Below are 22286 nucleotides of genomic sequence, written 5' to 3' on the forward strand. Positions count from 1 at the left end.
CTTACTCCTTTAAACAATGGAACATGTTTTCTATTTTGAGACACACCTGACTCTAAAACATACTGGGGATCTTTCATCAGAAATTAGATTGCATGCTGCATATGCATGTTTCATGTGAATGATGCTTAAGAAAGGAAGAATTAATGGGGACACTAATTTTCATTTATTCATTTATAGTAAAGAAGCTGTGGTCTTTTAAAACCTTCTGGAATATTTGAGATACAATTATTCAATCTTTTAAGGAACTCTGTAATTTTGTTTCAGGTTTCTAAGTGCTTCCTAACCTATTCAATCAGCTGCCCTTTGTAAAGTAGTATGAAAATGTAAAACATTATATAGATGCTATGTATCATAACTAGTAACTTACTAGTTTACTTTCATGTGTACATTGAGTATTTTGGACAGGACATACAGAGAGAGAACATACGTGTACTTCAGAAGAGAATATGTTATGAAGAAATGACTTCTTCAGAAGACTCCTTAAAGACAGCCATAAAGGAAATGGTTTATGTTAGAACAAAAGCATGGTGACTTCTGAATATTACATCACCAAATGAGGAACCCACAAGCAAGACATAATTTTTACTGTAAGTACCATTGCTATAGACAAATACTTACTTTAGTTAAACATTACGGTTTCTAACCATTTTTCATAACTTCAGGTGGTGCACTAGAATATAGAATTAGATTAATTTATTAATAATTAAATCAGAGAAAATGCTTCAATGACATATATATCTGTTCTAAAGAAAGGTGATTTATTGTAGTTAATGGCCTTCCTTGTGAAAGTTGATTTTGTAGTGAAGTCTATACAACACTTGTAAGTATTGAACATCTGCTATATCTGAATGGCATAACATAGTTAAATTGCATCAGCTATCCAGTATGCTCTTACTGAGAATGCTTATTTGGGGAGTCCGAGATATCCTTAACTGCTCTGATCACAAATATTACTTGAATATGATGCATATTTGTTTACATATACCAGTGTGATTCTTAATTTGGAGTTTGGAGATTAAGAAATTGTTGACTAGAGTGATCTTTACCACCCAAAAAACACTTAAAACATGCTTTCACTTAAGCATGTTAGTCTGAGTAGTCCCCACTGCAGTCAGATATTGAAAGTCCTTATGTTTTTATTTCGTAATTATCATCAGGTATGTAAATTTTGACTGGAAAGTTTTCTCAGGCCCTGAGGAAAATCTTAGCCAAAATCTGAGAAAGAAAAAAAATAATCCTTTATTGCTTAGACCACATGAAAGAGGAAAACCTGTAGTCTCTCTCAGACTAACGACTTACACTACTAGGTTTCTGAAACAGAGATGAATCTTTTGAGCTATTCTGGGTTTAGAATATTTCCTTTGCTTTTGTGTTGGTTTTGTTCTGGTGCCATGTGTCACCATCCCATCCCCCCGCCCAGCCTCGCCAAAGGAAAGCTTTAGAAAATGTCTTCTTCCTTCCAATGTGATGTATCAGGGGTTTTTGTTTGTTAGCAGGAATTTTCTCCTTCTGCTTGGTTGTCTAGTCCTTGCTGAGCATAAGGGTAAACATAATCTTGAATAATTGTGTTGGATTGGGATGTGGAAAATTACTGACAGAAACTGACCTTTACTAGTGAGGAACTAGAAACAACTGAGGGCCAGTTCAGTTATGGGAATATGGAGATATGAAAGGTACTGAAGGGTACTCGGTCCTGCCTCCCGAAACTGCAGGTGCTGGTGACTGCATTGTGTTGTGCTTAAAAACAAGAGGTCAGCAAAAGCATTTGATGTGTCAGTAAAAAATATTTTATGTGACTAAGACCCTGACAAATTCCCCGAACAAAGAAAATTCTGGGAAGTCCTCAAATGGGCTATAAATAGGGGCTCTGAAAGATAGCAAATCAGAGAAAAAAAGAACTCAAGAAGAAACACCTCGAGAAATGCAGGATGACTACTTCGGTTCACATCTCTCTCTGACTGGTTATTGTATGTGAACTGGCTTTTCCTCCCTTATGCCTAAGGATGCTTCTCATAGTTACTTTCTGTAGGATTGAGAGACATGAGTATTGCTCATGAATATTTAAGCACTTAAAAGAATGATTGCATTTATTTGTGTATTTTTATTATTTTCAAAAAGAATAAATAAACTGGACAAATTAGTTTTTGATAGCTGTATCAACAGATCACTTGAAATGAAACCTTGGTCATAGACTTCTCCCTTGAGGAGACAAGTTACACAAGGTAGCTTGACACGGAGATAAACAACTTCTCACCTTCATAATAGAACCTTTAGTGCTGTGTAACAGAACTTTATTCTTTCAGTTCTGTTGTTTGCAGAGTTATGTTTCTCTTTTGTCTGTCTATTTTTTTGTCTGTCTACTATTCAGCATTTCTGAAAGTGAACTGGAACTTACCTTTCTTTTAAATGCTTAATTATGCTGAAATGATGGCTTCCAAAATACTTAACCCTTTTTATTGAAGGACGACTTCTCTAATTAATTGAATCCTTTGTCTTATACTCATTTTACTGCTTTAAGGTGTGTACTATGGATGTGGATGCTCAGGCTGGAATTACTGATTAAAAAGCCCAGCCAGTGATCTCTCCTTGTTTTACTTTCTTTCCTTCTCTGCTCCCTCAGACTACCAGTGATTATCTACTTTCCTCTAGAATTAGTTTAACGTTGCCTTCTGAAGCAATGTCAGAGGCTTTAGATAACCTGTCAACCATTAGCACCACAGCTGAAGAATTAGTAGTTTTGAATCTTTAGGAAGCTGATGAACTCAAGCATTTATTTTTTAAATACTGAAAACAAACACTGCCATCACCAACACCAACTTATTTTCTATCAGTTTTCATCCCATGATTCTAAAGAGTATAGAAAACTGCTGAGGTAAGTTGTACTGAGGTATCAAGACTGCTCTAGCACCCAAGTACAGCTGTTCCATAGCCTGCAGCACCACTATAAACGCATGACAAATGAAGAATACGTTTGCAAAGTCTAAAGGAGACCTCAGGCAGGCAGAATGGAATTACCTAACTAGAATTTAAGTAAGGCCCCAGGACCACCTGGGAAGGAAGGCGTTGCTTGCTGTTAGTAGGGTGCCAGGCAGGAAATGTTTTTAGATTATTTACTACATAGAGTAACCTGCACTGCAGTCATAATTTAAAATGATAAAATACTAAAGATAAAAATGTACAGCGTCAGTAATTTTCAACTTAGTAATGAGGCGTAATGGAACAGAGCCATCCTGTTACATTATGCAATCTGCATTATAGACTATGTGAATATAACTTCAGTTATTTTCTGTCTATTGGGTGAAATTGCAGCAACTTAATATTTAAAAACAAAAAGTACTTTTCAAAAGAAAAGGGAAGAAAATTCCTCCCTGAAATGGAAGTTTTCCATAGGGGCTTGGATTAGTAGGACACAACCCTTTCCTGTATCTATCTGTGGCATTAAATCTGAAGGGTACATCTCAAAAGAGAGTTGGTGCATCATATATAGGAGGAAGGTGGAGGTAAATATTAGCCATGGCCTGTAGCACAAACCCCTTTTCATATGAAAACCAAAATGTAATGCAAACAAGCCAACAAGATCAGACATGATTTGCTTTGAAGGTTGTATCTAATAGACATTTAATCCGTACCTCTTTAGAGTTATTGATGCTGTTTCAGTATTTGTAAGACAGGTGTTTCCAGGAAAGTCATAATCTAAAATAAGAAAGGAGAACTAAGCAGAAATAAGGGAAAATCATAAACAGCCTATTAGCACAAACAGCACCTCAGCATCTTTCTCTGAGGATACTGGAGAAGCTGAGGTGAAAGTCTGCTAACAGAATGGAAAAGAGAAAATATTTATAGTGTTTCTAAATTCTGTAGAAATAGGTATTATGTTTGAAAGCAGAGGAGAAAAAGAAGGTTGTTCCAGAACTGTCACTCATTGTTTGACTAACTGATCACCTTGCAAATATTCTTGGTATATCCTAGATCATGCTTCAGCCAAATGAATATTTTATTCTTGTAGGCTCTGTTCCATTTTTCCACTGTTCTTTAAACTTTCTAGTTTTCTCTATTAAAGAGCTGCATCAATAAATATACCCAGGCATTTGCCAGCCCACTACAGCTGTAAGAACTTAGTTTGCAGAGATTATTTAAATTTATGTACGCTTAGTATGTATGCTTTGTGTTTCTCCTGGCCCTTGGTGAGAATTCTGCTGTGGTCAAGATTTTAAACTTGGAAGTATGCCAAGTCCAAGAGCAGGTGAAAGCTGAAAATTGTCTGGGAGAAGATAATGAGACAGGGTTTGAAAAAGAGAGAGCAAAAAACCAGATGAAAATTAATGCCTAATGCCTGTAAAGTATGTAGTCAAAAAGATAAGCAGTACTGACAAAGCATGTTTGAGAAGTTGAGAGGCATCATGTTGAGATTAAGTAGATGTTTAATACTTTTATTTTAATGTGATTGATTTAGATAAGATAGATGGTAGTTTAATTTTCTCGTATGTATAACCACTTCCCATCTTAATTAATCTGTAACAAAAAGAGAGGATTTACTTCCTACATCCACTTCTGGAAGAGAAAGGAACCACTTTATGCTGGCAGGCAAATTCATGCAACATTCAACATGGTATAATGCTGAGATCTTCAGTATGATGCGGTAAACCACAAAATAACATGAAGACAAATACCTTTTTGGCCTCCTTCCACTGTTTTATTTATTATATCCTTCTTTATTTTTGACTGGTGGAGAGAAAAAAATACATGATTTAAAGTGGTGATGACCACTTTTTAGCAATGTTTTGTTTTGAGACAGTACTGCATGAAACATCACAGTAAATGCATAGATTTGTCCATGTGTGATATTTGAGTTACTCAAAGAGAGCTTATATTTCTAAAGGGAGGTCAGAGTGGGCTGGGAGAGGAATGATTTTATTCATGCAGTGTTTCCTGTAAAGATAAAATTCAGGTTCACAGTGAAATGTAATATATTTTAGTCCAGAGTGGTCTAGCACAAATTTGCTGCATTATTTTTCTGCCTCCTTTTTCACATCTCCAGGTGTTTAGGCCAGGATCTAAAAATGCCTTTCTAAACTGTTCTGTCTGCACACTTTGACTAATCAAACCCGTAAGTTTGGGCAGGTTCTGGTTCCTGTTGATATAAGCAATCCAAAATGTTTGGGCAAAAGAGTCCAGTGTGATTTTTCTGAATAAGCACTCAAAAATAAGCAGTCTCTTATTTAAAAGCTTGATGGCAAAATCAAATGATTCAAAAGACATTAACTGAATTAGGAAACTATTTTATTTACTTTGGGATCAGGATTAAGATTATATTATGATGCTTTTTACTGGTGATATGTGATGAAAAAAGAAGCCCAGAAAGAATAACATTTTTTCCACAAAATGAGTGAGTTGTTGTACAGGAACAATATATTGGACACAGATAGGTCAGCTGGAAAGAGACTTAGAGCTCATAACACCACTTTTCCTGCTACTTGATAAGTGTATGTCTCCATATATAAAATCAGTGGGATTCTATACAGGCATAGCTATCCATTCAGAACTGTTGGACAAATTGAAGAAACCCTACCGATCCTATGTTCTAAGCCAAAATATGTTTCTTATTTCTCTATTTGACATGGACCAAGCTTTCCATCAAAGCTGAAAAAAATTATTTTCATTTCATATGTTTTTACTAGAAATGTTATGTGTAGATTATTTAGGAGAAAAATGATTTTGACTCATTTTCTCCCTCAAAGATTTGGAGTAATATATGCACTATCATATTATAAACTGAGCAGCTGTTAATATCAGAAAAAAATCTTAACAGTCACTTGAATGATGGAGTGGTGGCTGCTGAACTGTTCATTTGAAAACCCATTGAGTTGCACAGTAATCATAGACTCTCCAGTTTCATTGTCCTTTATGCCACTGAGAAATGCCTGCTGTTTTGTTCTGTTTTCATTTTCATCACGCTCCAAACCAAAAATGTATCACTGCCTAAAAATGTGTTGGTAGGTAATAGAGAAAAGCAAGTGAAAGGTCAAATCTCTTGCAAACTGGTAAAACCACATAACTGAAATTTAAATAGAAACCACATTATATGACCAGAGATAAACAACTTACGGGTTGTACTATAATTTATAAAGCTAAGAACATTGTCATTAAGGGCGCCTGGGACTGTAGCACTGAAGAATAAGACAAAATTCCCATGGACTTGCCCTTAGATGTTGTTGGGCTCTTGCTTAGCTGAAGTAAGGACATTTGTTTGGATTCTCTCTGCTAATTCTCTCTGCTAATACTTCTTAAAAGAGGTATTTCCCACTCTTCACAAAAATACACGTAAAAAACAAAAACTCCTCAGTGGGAGACATGCCCATATAATGATTTTATCTTGCTAATGTTGCCATTATTCCCTCAAATAGATATTTCAGTTTTACCATCTACCATTTGCTTTATATTTGCTCACGAAACAACTTTGTGTATTGTATACACTTATGTTACACACAGAAAGCTTAGTAGAATGCTGAAGAAAGTGCTGATACCATACTCTGGTTTCTCAGACTTGTAACTTTACCTCCAACAGACTCTTACAGGCTGCTGCAGGATTCCCTTCAAAGTGTCATTATGCCCCCATTCCGTGGTTGGTGAGGATAGCTTCAGAGATGTTACTACCATACTGGAAGTGGTGGGAGGGATGCAAAGGCCATACCAAAGGTTGTGCAGATGATCTTTGTCATATGGAAGACAGGAGCTCAGATCATATGCCCAGCTATAAACACATGGCTTGAGGTTGTGTGGCCTCAAGAGCTCTGAGAGTTGAATCTTCACCCCCTTTATGGAGTACTCTAATGCTGTAAGTCAACAAGGCCATGGCAGCTGCTGGCTGTACTTGCTAACCCACACGTACACCAGAAGAGATCTGCCTTCAGCCCCACTGTTTCTCTCACGTGGAGAAAGCAAAGCCTTGAACGCCTGGTTACACATTTGAATAAGAGATTGTATTTGACTATTACAGTACCAGTGCTGCCTGAACTGCTTCTGTGCAACTCTCCTGTAGAAAGGGAGGCAGATCAGCGGGGTCCACCTGTAGTGTGCACATGTTCCTGGCTGAGCCTGGTGTATGTAGTCTGATCTCTCACATGAACAAGCATTTGCTTCCAAAGAAATCCAGGCAGGCAGAAATCAAATGCTGAAGCTGAGTGCAACATTTTGAAAACCACAATGAACTTGTATTATATACTTTTTAAAAAAGGTGTTCTGCCTCCAGTATAATCTTGGCAATTGCAAAGAACCAGATCAAATGCTGAAATGATATCCACTACCAATTCATCAAGGAGAGGGTTTCTAAAGTTTTCTTGAGGCCTTCAGATGAGACATCAACTACTTTCAAATGTTACTGTAATTATTTATAGGAATTTTGAAAACCATTGGTCGAGAAGAGTGTAAAAAACACAATTGCAGAAATAAGCTGGTCTGGAACTAAAGTAGGAAGATGTGTAGCCCTTGTTGCTGATCTATATGCAGAAATAACATGATGAAAATTGATAGGCATCATCATACTTTTGCTTTCATTTGGAAAATACATGTAAAGAATAAACTGTAGGAGGCTGAAAGTAAAATCCTATTAATGTACAAGTCACTGTTGCTTGGATTTGATGACGTCTGGAATGCAATTTCCAACAGAACAGTTGTAAAAAAATGGCAGAGAAGGGCCTTGCTGAAGAGCTCTGCTGATGTAGCTCAGCCTTGCTGCAGTCGGTATTTCTGAATATGAGCTATACTTTGCCATCTGTCTTCTGGACCACCATTTTCTCTCTTTGTACCATCAGCAAACAGAGAGGCAAGACACTCAGGAGGTGCTGCATGCTACCACTTCCCTTGTTCTTTGTATGTGCTGCTTGGAGTTGAGTCCTTTTTTGAGAATGTGGCAATTACCACCTAATGTGACACAGCGATGGCTTTATGGTTGCTCTGTGACTTAACTGAGACATGGCCAGCTCTCAGCCTGTGCAGTAAAGGCCACTGACCCAAGCAGAAAGTAACAGTACTTGTCCTCTTCAAGATGGGACAGAATTCTTGCCTTTACCAAGTGTATGATACAGAAGTAAAAGTAAGTGTAAAACTGCACAGAAATCAATACTGATGCTCAGTGAAAGCAATGTTTCGTGGCAGATATTTAACTAGACAGTTTTTCTTCGTGATTGCCTGGGCACTGCATGTGAACTGTGTTGCCTTTTGCTTGTATAGCAAGTGTTTTGGGAATCTTTTCTTTAACTACTTAGAGCTGCTGCAAGAGTCTTGGTTCTCTTGCTGCCTAAATGCAACCTGAAGTTAAAAAATTCAAAAGAAGCTGATATATAGTCTGCACCTTTTTACCAAGGGTAAGAAAAGATTAATTTAATGAACAAGGAATTGGTAGCAGTGGTATACATCTGGTTTTCTTAAAAAAAATGTATAAAAATTGCATCTGAAAAGCCTATCTTTTATGTATATAAGGAGAATAAACTGTTTTCGCATAAGTAAAATCCTCAGAGAGGAGGAATCATATGTTACCGACTTTGCAAAATACACATTTTTTTATCATTTATATACTTCATTCTATCAATCTTGTCCTCGTACAGACTGTAAGGAGGCCGGGATACTTATATTCAAGAATCTGCTTCAGGTTTCTATTCAGGTGAGACGTGTCCAGCAAAAGGGGACACCACCATGAAGAGCTCACCCAGACTGCCATTATGTTGTGAAAAGAAGGCACACAGGCGAGGAATGAAATTCTGTACAGAAGTTTTCTGTAACTTACAGGTGCTATTGCTTCTGTAGAGAGCTGAACACTGGTGCAAGGAAGAGAACCTCTTCACAATGCAAACGTGCTTAACACAAGTGCAAAGCCATGGAGTGGCTTAAAAGATCAAATTGAAAACCGGTGGATGTGTAATGTCTCTCCACAGAGATGTAATGTCAGGAAAGAAAAATGCAGCTATATCCAGGAAACACATTTATCAAGAGTCTTTGCAGAAGTATTTGGGATTTCCAGTAAACCATAACAAACACTGTAGAAATCCTGCTTTTAGCTGTGGGTGGAGGACAGCTTCTTCACAAAAACTCAAGTACATTTAAAGCTATGGGGAGACAGGACTTTAACGGGATAGTGATGGCAGAACTGTGGATGCCTCCAGCTGTATGACTTGAGAGTGCTGTAAGACAGCCTGTATGACAGATCTGTAGACAGAAAATCATCAGCTTTTAAGAGGAGAGTCGTTCTGGGCACAGTTTGGCAGTCCTCAGAGTTAAAAACAGGGGGAAGTCTACTGTCTTCTCTGCTGAACTCCTACCTGTCCTTTCAAAATTCTCCAACTAGGTAGGCATTTTTCTGGGAACATTTGGCTTCTCCAAAAGCTATTCACTGATCCATTGGGCACTGTGCACTTTTCATTTTAAACTAACATTAAAATGTGCATCAGAGCTCTGTTTCCCATAATCTATGGGAAAAATGATAGGTGGGAATTTTACTTTTACTGAGTTTATTCAACACTGCATAGTGCCTTACCCATGCACAGCTTTTGCTCATGGATGTAATTGTGCCGTGTACTCTACCTATGTGTGTCTATTTGCATCACCGCAGAGATAACATATAGTAATAGGGATGTACGACTTTTGTGAAAAAACAATGCCTTCATCCAGGTTGGTGGCAGACAGGAATGCACATCTGGCATAGCGGGTCAAGGTTGTGTTGCTGTTCTTTGCTACCATGAATTGGAGATGCTGAGAAATTTTCTCGAGGTGTAATAAAATATCTTTGATGACAGAAGCCAGTTCTTCAAGAAAAAAAACTTTGCTCACAGGAAAGCACTAGTTTAACTGAAACTTCCCATGGGGACCTGCATTTCAGCTCCACCGTGGACACAACAGTGCAACTACTTGGTACTGCCACGCTAGTTAATGTGCTGGATCAAGCTGATTAATACTGTCTCTTCACTCTTCCATAGTCCAGTTGAGGATCCTAACCTACAGTTTAGTTGCTTTTGTGCGATGTGTGAGGGTCTTTTACCTAGTTCTAAACAACAACAAGAACAACAAAACTTAAAAAGTTTTCATTCTCACAGTATGTGGAAGAGTGCATTCACATGTGTGGGAAGATCCAGTTTCTATTCTACCTACCTGTGCAGTCAGTGCACACGCTTCCTTCTTAGTTTTGCTTCAGCAATTGCCTGGCTTCTTAGATCCTCCTCAGTAGCAAATAAGTCGTATCAGCCTCTGACACCATTTAGATGAAACAATGCAAGGTTTTTATTTACCCAACATAAGAAAAGTAACTCTTAACAGGAAAGAAAATGTAAATGGAAAAATCCTGAAAACACTTAGATAACCAAACAACCCACGGTCAACCTGTGCTCCCTCCTATGATTCATTTTCCTAGCTCTGTCCACAAATATATATTTTTTTTCCTCCAACTGCCCCAGAAAGGGTTGTCCTTCTATTCACTGTGACAGTTTTTCTATTTCAGATGGGTGCAAGCACAGCCTTTTCTGCAATTTCCAAACATGTATTATAAACAGCAGTACATTGTAGGGGGAAGTAACCTTGCTAACCTATGCAAATACCAGAGAAGTGTGAGGATTATATTAAAAAGGGTAAAAAAGGGTTAGTAATATGAAGAAGCAGAAAAAGTAGAAAAAGGCTGTTCCCAACTGCTTTTAAAATCTGTCTTTAAATTATTCACTTGGCATTTTGAGAGCTCACAATTTGATTTTTGTCACTCATCTTAATATTTAATCACAATTTTTAATTATACTAGTAACTTGAGGCTACTTCTTAACTCAGCAATAGCTTCATCTTCTATTAATAAACGGTACATATCCTTGGCTTTGACACTTACTTGCTGCGAGTGTTTTGGCTTTGATAGAACACGCAGTCCAGGACACCGTTATTGCCTCTTAAATCTCAGATCTTCTCAAGTTATCACTACAGTGTTTCACCCTGATGATGGTAACTTAGCATAAAAATGTTCAATTTTCACTGTGGTTCTTAGTGCTACTGTTGCTAAAAATACTGGAGATCAGAGAACAAGTTCTTGGAAAACAGTCTTATTCTAGAAGACATTTTTCCCCAGATGATTTTTCTTCTCCTTAGGCTAGAGAAGGGACAGACTGGTCCTGAGAGGTGTGGGTTGGAAGAATGTTACATCTCTGTGTGTGTTTGAGAGGGTTTGAGATGAAGGTCTTGGATTTTTCAAGCTGCATGCCAAATGAACTCCCATGCTGGGGTTGCGGCACTCATGTGGCAGTGGGCTGCACTGGTTTGGAGGCTGCTGGGGGACCTGAGCCAATGGGCATGGCTTTGTCTGGGATGCAGAGGCCATCCAGCCCATATCCACAAGGGAACAGTAAAAGATGTGGGACTTGCTGAGCTATCCACTCTCCCAACAGCTCCCTGAAGTCTATGTGGCTCTGTGAAGACTGCAGAATGTGGTTTATGGGTTCAGGAAGGTTCACCATCAATCTGCTGAGCCTCTGAGACCAATCTGTTTTTGCAGGCAGCATGTCATTTTTTATAAATTGACCAGTCTCTATTTTACAACATTAGGTTTTTGTTCTCATCCTCCCTATTGAGAGGTTGTTCCACAAGCTGGCTCTTCTCATGCTTATTGTGATTTCCAGCCAAAATTTATTCGCAGAATGGTTTTGGTTTTGTGCCAACATGGTCCATGAGCTCAAAAAAGTCTTTTTGATTGATCTACATACAGCAATCAGATGTCTTTTCAGCCTTCATTTTGCCAGAATAAGTGAGCCAAGTTTCCTCTGAAAGAATGCATCTAGAAGCCGCCTTTGCTGCTTTTTGGGTTAATTTTTGTGGACCACCAATGACTAGAACTAAGTGCACTTTTCCCACTGATATTTTACTGGGGCCTGTAGGCTGGCATGCAGGACTGATAGCCCTTGCTGGCCAAACCCCACCTCCTATGTATTGTTGACACCAGCAAAAATAATCAGTATAAACAAGATGGTGGTTTTAACAGGACTTCTAATAAATTTCATTAAAACAGACTAGAAGGGCCTAGTTTATTAGGTGGCACTTTGTATTCATACAGTGATAACACAAGGATCAGGAACCAGAAGACACTGGCCCATATGGGTAGTTCTGTTTGTAGGTGGGTCCGAAAGAATCAGTACGCCAAATTGTGTGATGTTTGGTGGCTTTCTGTTCAGTGGCTGGCCACTTGGGATTCCTTTAAAAAGTGCTAACTCTCCTCATTTACTTAAAGGAGACCTGCTGCTTGTAACAATCACCTTCCTATGGCCAGAAAGCTTATTTTAGACTTGGGTTGAAGCAAGGGTTTAAGGATAATTGGACTCTGAACAGTCATAAGCAGAAGTGTAACATTCCTTGCACAATGTATCGCTTTGAACCAGAACAGATCAACAGCAAGAGGAAGATGAAAAGAAGCATCAGCTTCCCTCCCTCACAAGCCCAGTGTCACACATGCCCAACACATACTTGTCAGTTTACCCATTACAATTTGGAAGATTCATCACAGTTACAAGATTCAACCTGGGCACTAGCATTAATCACCACTAAGAGCACTCAATGGTATCTGAAGAAGAACAGAAAAGACCCCATGCATCCAGTATCAGAAACATAGAAGACAATGTGAGGGATGAAGGACCTGGAATGAATAGCAGCTAAGGACTACAGCTATTGCATCTGGGGTTCTTGAGAAATGCATCAGGCAGAGGGATTAAAGGAGAATTTTGTCTCTTCAAAAAGAAAAGTTGCTAAAGAGAAAGGTGAGCAAAAGCTAGCTACTCTTTTTTTCTAGTAACCTCAGGCCAGGGGCAGTGGATATTATTTAATAACCTACAATTAAAGAAGAGCAGTCTAATTATCAGTTTGTGCAAAAAAAAGTTGTGTCACACTCTTTGAAAGAATGAAATTCTGAGAGCGTTAATTGTATGTGAAATACCCAGAAGAGAAATGTATTTGATATTTGTAAAAAAACCCATGCTTTTTTCTCTGTTTATGGGATCCTAATTTTGAGATCAGATTGCCATAGAGAGACCAAAACTGAGAGAGAAACACTGCATGAGATTCTGACTTACATCTAGAAGCAGCTGTGTTAGTTTGCCAGGCTGAGAACACTCTTGGATGAGAATGCAAGTTTTAGGAAGGAAAGGGGTGATGGCACAGTAGATTGGGCTGACAAACAAGTCTTATTTAAGAAGAAATATGGATTGACGAAGTAAAAAATAAACAACTTCAACAGTTCAATTCTCACATGGAGTGAATTTGCAAGAAGTAATGTAAAAATTTACACCGGACAGAAAAAAAGGAAAAGTAAACAATGCCTGGCCCTCAGTAGAGCTACTATTTTGGCAGGAAACAAAACTATGAGTGGGAAGCTGTATCTAAAAGGAAATTAAGTATACGTATTCTGCACGGTAAAAGAAGATTGTTCTGTGGAAATTGCTCAGATAGAGAGCTATTTCAAATGACTGAAACGCCCCTTTGAACATGAATGGAATTGTTGTTGCTTATAAATTGGATATTGATACCCAGCTCAATATGAAATCTTAAGTCAATTTGAATACAAACAAAAAAGCCCAGGTTGTGCAGTAACAAACTCAGTTCTGTAATAGCTGTATACAAACTAAATGTAGTTGCCAAGCAGTCTCTTGAAAACATAGAAATTTACTTATTATTGAGGGAGACAGAATTTGGAAATGTGCATGGTACTTCATCTCACAGGGAGAACGTGTAAGCTAGAAGGCCAGAAGCACTTGGAAGTAGAAAGAAAAACAGCTTAGAAAAAACCTTCAAACTAAATTAGGATATAGGCAGAAAAGAAAAAAAATTATAAGGCAAACTTCACAAGGGAAAAAGAAAATCAGTCATTACAGTTGTAAGAGAACAGTAAGGAAAATTTAGAACAAAGATCAGAAGTTGTTAAACATACATGCATAATTAAACTTTCTATCCATGATCATGATATCCATTATATATTTTGGAGATTTTAGAAACAAATGTCCATTACAAAGGAGAAAAATGGCCCAGTTCTCCTGGCGCACATTTACAGCTGAGTACACAAAGAACTAAAGCCCAACCTGTTAACAATTTCTTGTCCACAGGGAACTCCCTGTGAAATGTTGTCAAGTCACTGTTTTCTGGGTCACTTTGATAAAAATGGACGTAACAGCACTTTTCCACCTCGAAGAATTAATGAAATAAAGTTAACTTCACAATATTTAGCATATATATGCTATTGTAATGAAGCCAATACACACATCTTACCTAGTCAGACTTAGTAGTCTGTACTAGAGAGAAAAATTATGGCAAGAACTAAGGGAATAACTTTGAATAATTGGCATGCCATTCATTCTAAATTAATGGGTGACTGCTTTGGCTTGGTTCATATGCTGATTTTGAATCTGATGGGTAAGTGAGTTTCTATCATAGTTCCACTTTATCCAAAACCAAGCTGTGTACACCTTTTTCAGGTACACTTTTTTTTAGTGTTTGCCTTTCGTGCTTTCCTGCGGTTAGTATTTTCTGAGAGCTGTGCTCTGCTGAACGCCCGTGGAAACCTCTTAAGCAGGTAGACTACTTCTGTCATGGTATGTGGGAGTCCTTCCCATTTCCCTGGGCTCACAAGCAGATGCAGGCTGAATGCCATTGCTGTACAAGACCCAGGCATGTGCCGATCCCTTGTCCCCACACCTCTCAGACCCAGTTCTCATGCCAAGGAAAAGCTTGAGCCCAAAGCCTGAGCGTGAGCCATGGCATGTTGTAGCCGGGCGTTGGTCTGAACGCTCTTTGGAGCAGGACCCTGGGGCATGCCAAGGCATGCATGGGAACATAAATATAGACACAGCCATAGATAATGTGAGAACTGAATGCCTGTAAGTTTTTAGGCTTCCTTTGAAGTCGATGGGAATTCGCCTGAATAAGGTATGTGTAAAAATGGAATAAAAGTGTTCAGTTTTGGCCTGTTAGGACATGGGTGCCAATAGAAAATGCTTTATTGCCAAAATCATAAGCAGCTAAATATTTGGGGATTAAGAATACTCCACCCAATGGCTTTCTGGTTAAAGCATTCACAGGGAGGTGGAAGATGTGAGCCCATATCTCCTCTCCTGACTCCTGGGTGGATGTTTCCAGCTACTGAGTTGCACCAAGTGGTGCCTTTTAGCATTTTGTTCTCCATCTTTCCTCACTCCCCACTTTTTACTCTGTTCTTGTCACATTAACAAGCCCACCAAAACAGCATCTGGAACCTGAAGTGTGGACAGATCCTCCTTTGAGAGGTTTAAATTGCAGAGCTTGACAGGGTTTAGTACATTTCTTTTTCTGTAGTGTCGCCCAGTGGCTAGTTGATAGCAGTTCCTGGAAGACCACTGTGGGTTCCCCTCATGGGTGACCGACTTTCCCCACATGTTACATTGGGAGCTCAGGCTCTACCTTTGGACTGCATCGGCTGTGTTCAGCTAAAACTAGGTGCATCAGTGCAGAGCATGGTGGCTTTTAAATCACTGTGTTGACTAAGCCCAAAACCTGTAAGAGCCAAGGTGAAATCACAAGAAATAATGAACAAAGCTTGGCTGACCTTACTTACAGTGGTGTAATCTAAGTCAGTGAGGTTGCATCAATATGCAGTAACTGACTGAATCTGGACTGGAAGAAAGACTAGGTCACCTACCCTTGTCCTCTGTTATTGCAGGCAGCTAGACCATGTAAACCCTTTCACAAACTAGGGGACTGGAGCATCTCCCTGGTGAGGAAAGGCTGACAGCGCTGGGCCTGTTCAGCCTGGAGAAGTGAAGACTGAGAAGGGACCTTATCAATGCATGCAAATATCTTAAGGGTGAGTGTCAAGAGAATGAACGGAGCCAGGCTCTTTTCAGTGGTGCCCAGAGAGAGGACAAGGGGCAACGGGCACAAACAGCAACACAGAGAGATTCCATCTGAATATCAGGAAGATCTTCTTTACCTTGAGGGTGGCAGAGCCCTGGCACAGGCTGCCCAGAGAGGCTGTGGCGTCTCCTTCTCTGGAAACATTAAAAACCTGCCTGGATGTGACTTTGTGCAACCTGCTCTAGGAGAACCTGCTTCAGCAGGGGGTTGGACCAGATGATCTCCTGAGGTCCCTTCCAACTCTGAACGTTCTGGGATTCTGTGATTCTGTGACCCTCCAGCCTCCAGCTTGACATTATACATTCTATAGCCTTAAATGAATATGAGCCCAAGGAACATAAACTTACCGACTTTACTACTGCAGCATCTTGTATGTCAGTATGTCTGTAGTAAGGAGGCTTAGGGAACACTTACGGCGAGACAGGGAGTCCCATGCTGCAAGTCAGAAAGTCACACATTTCAATGCCAGTATTCTGTTCAGCTAAGTGATACCTCTATCTTTGTTGCATTATAGGAGTGTTCATTAACAAGTTCATTACACTACTGATATTTATTAATTATGTAGTATAACCTTTTTCTGATATACTAATATGATTTTAATATTATAGTAATAATTAGAGCTTATAGCTAGTCTATGAATGCAGTATGTGGAGATAATACAGATGTATACCTATCTAACATGTGCAAGTGGTATATTGAAGGATGCATTGCTGTCAGTTAATCAGTAATTGTTTTATATGGCTTCAGTGTTATTTACTTTAAGAAAAACATGGCTGGGTGAGGCACATTCATTTGTGTTTTTCCATATGTAGGTTTCTGTCAAGCATTCTAAACACCAGCTATTGGGCATATGTTCTTCCCTAAGTGGTCATTTTGAATGGCTAGTAGTTCAGCAGTTATTGACAGGTTGCTTTCTGGTCTAAAATTAGAGGAATGTGTGGATCCTTGTACGCAGCGTGTATTCAAGTAATAACGAAAGTGATTGATGATAAAAAGCTTTCTTTCTACTCTTCTGTCATCAACAACCTATTGGGATCAAGAGAACACTGGGATAGAAATTAATCTTCCTTGAGTTATTCTATACAGTCAACTGATGGGAGATTTCTTTGATCTCATTCAGTTGAAATTGATTAATTCTGTTAATTACTCTGTTTGAACTGAGTTAGCAGGAATTTTCTGCGTGTTGCAGCATCCTTGATGGTTTTTCTTCTCGCATGCTAAACAAGTAAACTTGGTAAAGAATTTGAAGGGAGGTGGTGTCAGTGTAGTGTTTGCTGACTAAGATTGATGATGACTATCAGTGATAAATATCTGTAGAAGTGATCAGATGTAATTTGTTTCTGCACTTGGATTTTTCATTGAAACTGTCATTGGTTAAAATGCATAAACAGTCCTTGGAGCAGGAACTCATGTCTTCCTCTGCCAAGTGAATAATAATCACTAAGCTAGGAATGTTTTCTCTCTTTCTCCCTCTGTCTTTTTCCCACCTCGTGAATCCCGAGTTCTACAGGAAGAACTAGGATTACATTTGAATTCTTTAATGCCTGCTAGATTATGGGATTGTCATAAATCTAAGGACATCCTTTGAATCTCATGCCTTCTGCTTATTACCCTGATGACTGCTTAGTAGGTTCTGATTAACATTGATAGTGGGACCCTAATCTCCTACCCGGAGTCTGTTTTTTCCAGTAAGCAGGGTGCTGGGAACTGTCAAAATAGGCTGACATGGACTGAAAGATTTGTCTCATAATGAGGAGATGGCTGCTTAAGGTTTGTCAGCCACCCTGAAATCCACCTTTGCTCTAACTAGCTTTCAGTCAAAAATAAAATAAATTTATTATACTAAAATGTTAAGATTAAAACAAAAATAAATCAGTGACTATTTCTGAAGAGAGGTATGAGAAACGAAACATATTGTAGCTACATCTCTTTCTAGTTAGGCTTCAAGTTGATTCATCTTTCCCATGTAGCTAGTAGGTGCTTAAGCCCAAACAATTTCCAAAATAATTGCCACAGCCCTCTGGTGCTGGGATCCAGTTCTCATGCATATTCCTTTGGAGTGCCCTTTGGTGACAGTGTAGGCTCTGCTGGAAGTCAGCAGCTAACTGACTCTGAAGAAACCCTTTATGCAATAGGAAGGCAAAAAATAATGACAAGCTCAGTACTTGCTCTGGGGGTAAACAGGTCATTTACCTGTTTTCAGTAAAATTCTTTCTGCTGATGGCAAGGGACGTTAAACTTCCTAAGCACCTGTGTAAGTATATCACTATTTATAACACTCAAGTATAAACCTTATTTTGCACAAATATGTAAGTGGGGACAACAAATACAGGTCAGTAATATTTCCTAGAGACCAGACACAATTACAGGACTGCGCACCTGAATCCAGTAATGTGTTAGGATCAGTGATTTTTAAGCATGGCTTGCTGAAATGGAGGGAGCCCCAGTTATAGGCTCTCTCCAGGAATGTGAAAGATGTGGATTTAAATTCTTTTATGCAGAAGAAATAATTAGAGTCCTTTTTCCCCTTATCCTGAGAGAGTCTTCCAATCACTGCACTGTTGCATAAAATCTGGTGGAGGCTTTTCTTCTATTTATGTTTTAAAAGGAAGTGGTAACCATCCCTACATTTTACATAAAGTTTGTTCTGCTAGCATTCCAGAAAAGCCAAATAAACTCCCCTGAGGAGATAAGTAAGGAAGGCTTATTTTCTGGATCAATTGAGCATAAAAATGCCATTAGTGTTGAGCAGCATGGTGGGAAGTGTATTTGTGTCCAGAAGCAGAAAGCTTGCTAAAGGACACCAGTGGTGAAAACTGAGCCACACAGAAATTAAAAAGAAATGTTTTTTTCAGGATCACGATTTTGCATATAGGTGCCTCTGTCCAAGAGAGATGCCATGTCTGTCCCTGGCACAATGATACAGAAAAACCCAAAGCAGCTGACACAGAGGTAACCCCAGAACTGGAGGCAACACGTATGTGCTATAGGAGTACTGTATTTGAGCCAGTTTGCCATGCTGAGAGGTCAGTTACTAGTCTGAGTGTGCTGCTGTGAAGACCATACCTGCCCTACCTTCAGCAGCTGGCAATGTTTTTGTGTTACGGTGCACAATCTTGTGCATGCAGCAGCTTGCTCTGAACTCCCACACCGCTCCTTGTGCGGTGTTCCGCCGTGATGTTCAAAATCCTTCACATCTGGGTTACATGTATTTATATAGATTTGCTAGCAGCATGCAGGTCCCTGTAAGTTAGGAATAAGGGATATTTTTCCCACAAGTTTACTATGCTAATTACAATATTGTGATCATAGCTGACTTTCCAAAATACTCTAGGCAATTTTTACGAGTAAGAAAAATCATCAGATCATCCCTCTAAAATAAAGAAAGAAATTGCCAATGAGTCCCCAAGAATCTGGTACAAATGTTCAGCCTGAGGCTTACTTACTTACTGCTTTTGTTGCATTTCTTCCATTGAGATACTCTTATTGGATGAAGCCTTAAGTACATTTTGTGAATAGTAATCCCCTTTATATCCGAAGTTGTTATGGGAGAGAACATGAAAAGCTAGGAAAGCAGTAATTTCAGGAATTTGTTTCTTCGTGGCTTTTCTATTAAATTTTCTTGGCAATTACTCTTCTTAAATCGGTATACTCCCATTTTTAACAAAAAAATAATGGAAAGTTTACATGAATTGTTACAGGGGGTCACTTACGATATATGTGGCCAATACAAATAATTTAGAAGAACAATAATTTTCATTGAAGAATACCTTTTACACTAGCATAATTAATTTTTTCCAATCTTACTTTGCCCATTTATGTGATAGGGCAAGTGACCTTTTTGGGCAAGTGATTATAAAAGTATTAAGATGTTGAGCATTTTAGAAATAGAACAGCCTTCATGTCCAGGCTGCTAAAATGTCATGGAAATTTCATAATATTAATTTTAGCTGGTTTATGTGAAGGGGTCATATAAAGCAACTTTCTCACCAGTCACAGTCCTAAGTGTGTCTGGTTGTCTTTGGTGCCTGGGGTATTTACATCTGGGGTATATTTACATTTGCTATGCAAAGAGGAAAATGTGGGCAAATCTTCCCCTATATTTTGCACATTCATCTACCTTGGAGCTGGAGACCAGCTTTTAATGTTCCCTCTAACAACTGAAAATAAAACAGGAAACTGTACAAAACTGGTTCAGTTTCGTTGCATGCTTAACATCAGTGGCACGACACAACTGAAAAACCTTATTTCTAGCAAAAATGTAAAGATAGATTAACAGATACTTTAGAAGTGAAAAAATGAGTATGAACTTGTAGCTGTTCTCCTGCCAACACAGTCTGTAGCTGCCAACCCAAGATGAAACCAGCAAGCCCAGAATTTCAAGGTCTACACTTTAAAGAAAATAGAGGGAAGAGTGTTCAAGGATGGAAGTGCTGCGCAATGCCAATGCACTATCCATCTGAATGGCAGAAATTTATGCTTCTTGCCGTCCAAGCACCTTATGAAAACCGGGCTCTGTTCACCCAGCTTTCTGCCTGCATGGTGCTAGTGGCATCTTTAGCACAGCAGAAAGATTTGGTCACTGGAAAGGGCAGGCGATCCTTTGCAGATGAAGCTATGAAGTTGTGACACCCTGATTTTCAAAGTCAGACTTTTAATGTGATGTGAAATTACCTCTTCGCCTCTGTTTAGGTGCTTAATTGAAAATCTGGGAGGTACTTTTTTGTGCTGAGAGTTTTAAAAGCTGAAACCCTATACCTCTTTAAATTAACTAACCATTACTTACAACTCCCATATTTTGACATTAGCAGTAGCACACAGCTTAGTTGTACACTGTGATTTGTGAGCTCTGTTCCTGGCATGGGGGGAAGAGAAAATGATAAAATAATTGAGAAGAGATAAAATAAGAGGTCTATCCTTAGAACAAGCTATCAAATAAAAAAAAAAAAAAAAGAAAAACACTACCAAATGTTATCTTTCTATAAAAAATCTGTGGCATCTTTTCCAGACGTATCTCCCTGTAGCTGAACACGCAGAGGTTGCCAGAAAACAGAGTCTCTTGTGCACATTTGAAAATAATTCATGTATTTCATCACACTTTCTCTTATAGCTACTGCCATGTAGAGTAAGTCTGGTGGTTTAAAAACATAGATGATACTTAATGTTCTCCTTTTTCATCTCCTCATTTGTATTCTTTATTTCTGCTAGCAAGTTCTTTCATTATCCCTGCATGACACTTATTTAGTATTGCCTGGGCTATTTTCTCTTCTCTGGTCTTTGTCTGGTTTGTTTTGTTTCTTCCAAATTATATTTGTGGATTACTCTACAAGAAAAGCACTAATGCTATTTTAGGTGATTTCCAGCGTCCTCTGTCTCTTTTTTATTTTATTTACATATTGTTGTGCCATAGGTCTGTGTCACTATTTCCAGAGTTCCCTAAAATGTGGATGTAGTACTTTACAAATATAAAAATAAAATACCCAGCTCCTCAAAACTTGGTTTAAAACTAAGCATCTGCTTAGTTACTCAAGGAAAACTACGTTGTGAAGTAAGCATGAGCTTTGGCCATTCTCTTGTCAGAGCTGATGTCTGCAGTCTTATATGTATGTTCTTCTTCTTTCAAAATATTACATGCTTTTTTCCAGTCTGCAAAGACAATCCAGAGATTAGGTTTCCACCTCATAAGTCATCCAGTAGCACCATGAAAATCTATGAGGACAGTTGCATGATTGGTACTAATGGGTGTGGACAGCCCGATATAAAATCTAGATATTCCCATTGCCAGTCTCCTATTTTGAAGAGACCACAACTAGCAACAATGAAAAACAAATTACAGACCAGCAACTTTGTAGAACATTTTGATGATTACAGGAAAACGTTTTGTAATCAACGCAAGGCACCACCAGCTTTCCCTCAAGGAGATCAGTAATTCAAAGGAGTAGTAAGCTTTTCCTGTGCATAAATAATCCATAATAAAGGTGACATATGGCAATTCACATTTATCATTGATGAGATTGGCATTGAAAACTTGGTTATAATTGTTGCTTCTGAAGCTATCCAAGCATAACAGGTTTGTGAAAGCAAATATGAAAAAACAGTGGCAGAACATGTGACAAATAAATCCCATTAGGTCTGGTAACATGACACAGTCAGGGAGGAAACCCACTGGGAGATTTGCAAGGCAGTAAAGAAAAATACACATTCACAATATTAATTACAGCAGTGAATACTTTATGGGTTCTAAAACAACTTCCCACTTACTGCACGTGGATAAATAGATAAGAATTACTAGTGATGGAAAGAATTAGAACCTAATTAAAACTGACAACTGAGCTGTATGAAAATAGATGGGCACATGTAAACATTTTTTCTAGTAATTGATAAGGTGAAAAACAATG

General features: G+C 38.6%; 1 protein-coding gene across 1 annotated transcript in view; it reads left to right on the top strand.

Annotated features, from left to right (window-relative positions):
• Positions 1-408: 408 nt before the first annotated feature.
• KCNK2 (potassium two pore domain channel subfamily K member 2) overlaps positions 409-22286 on the top strand; it is a 104300-nt gene continuing 82422 nt past the window's right edge. Inside the window, exon 1 of the mRNA XM_027788645.2 lies at positions 409-587. Coding sequence (XP_027644446.1) covers positions 554-587 — 34 coding nt within the window. The 5' untranslated portion in view covers positions 409-553. The remainder of the gene's footprint in view (positions 588-22286) is intronic.

This window comes from Falco peregrinus, chromosome 11 (assembly GCF_023634155.1).
Source record: "Falco peregrinus isolate bFalPer1 chromosome 11, bFalPer1.pri, whole genome shotgun sequence".
In the NCBI taxonomy this organism is placed as follows: Eukaryota; Metazoa; Chordata; class Aves; order Falconiformes; family Falconidae; genus Falco; species Falco peregrinus.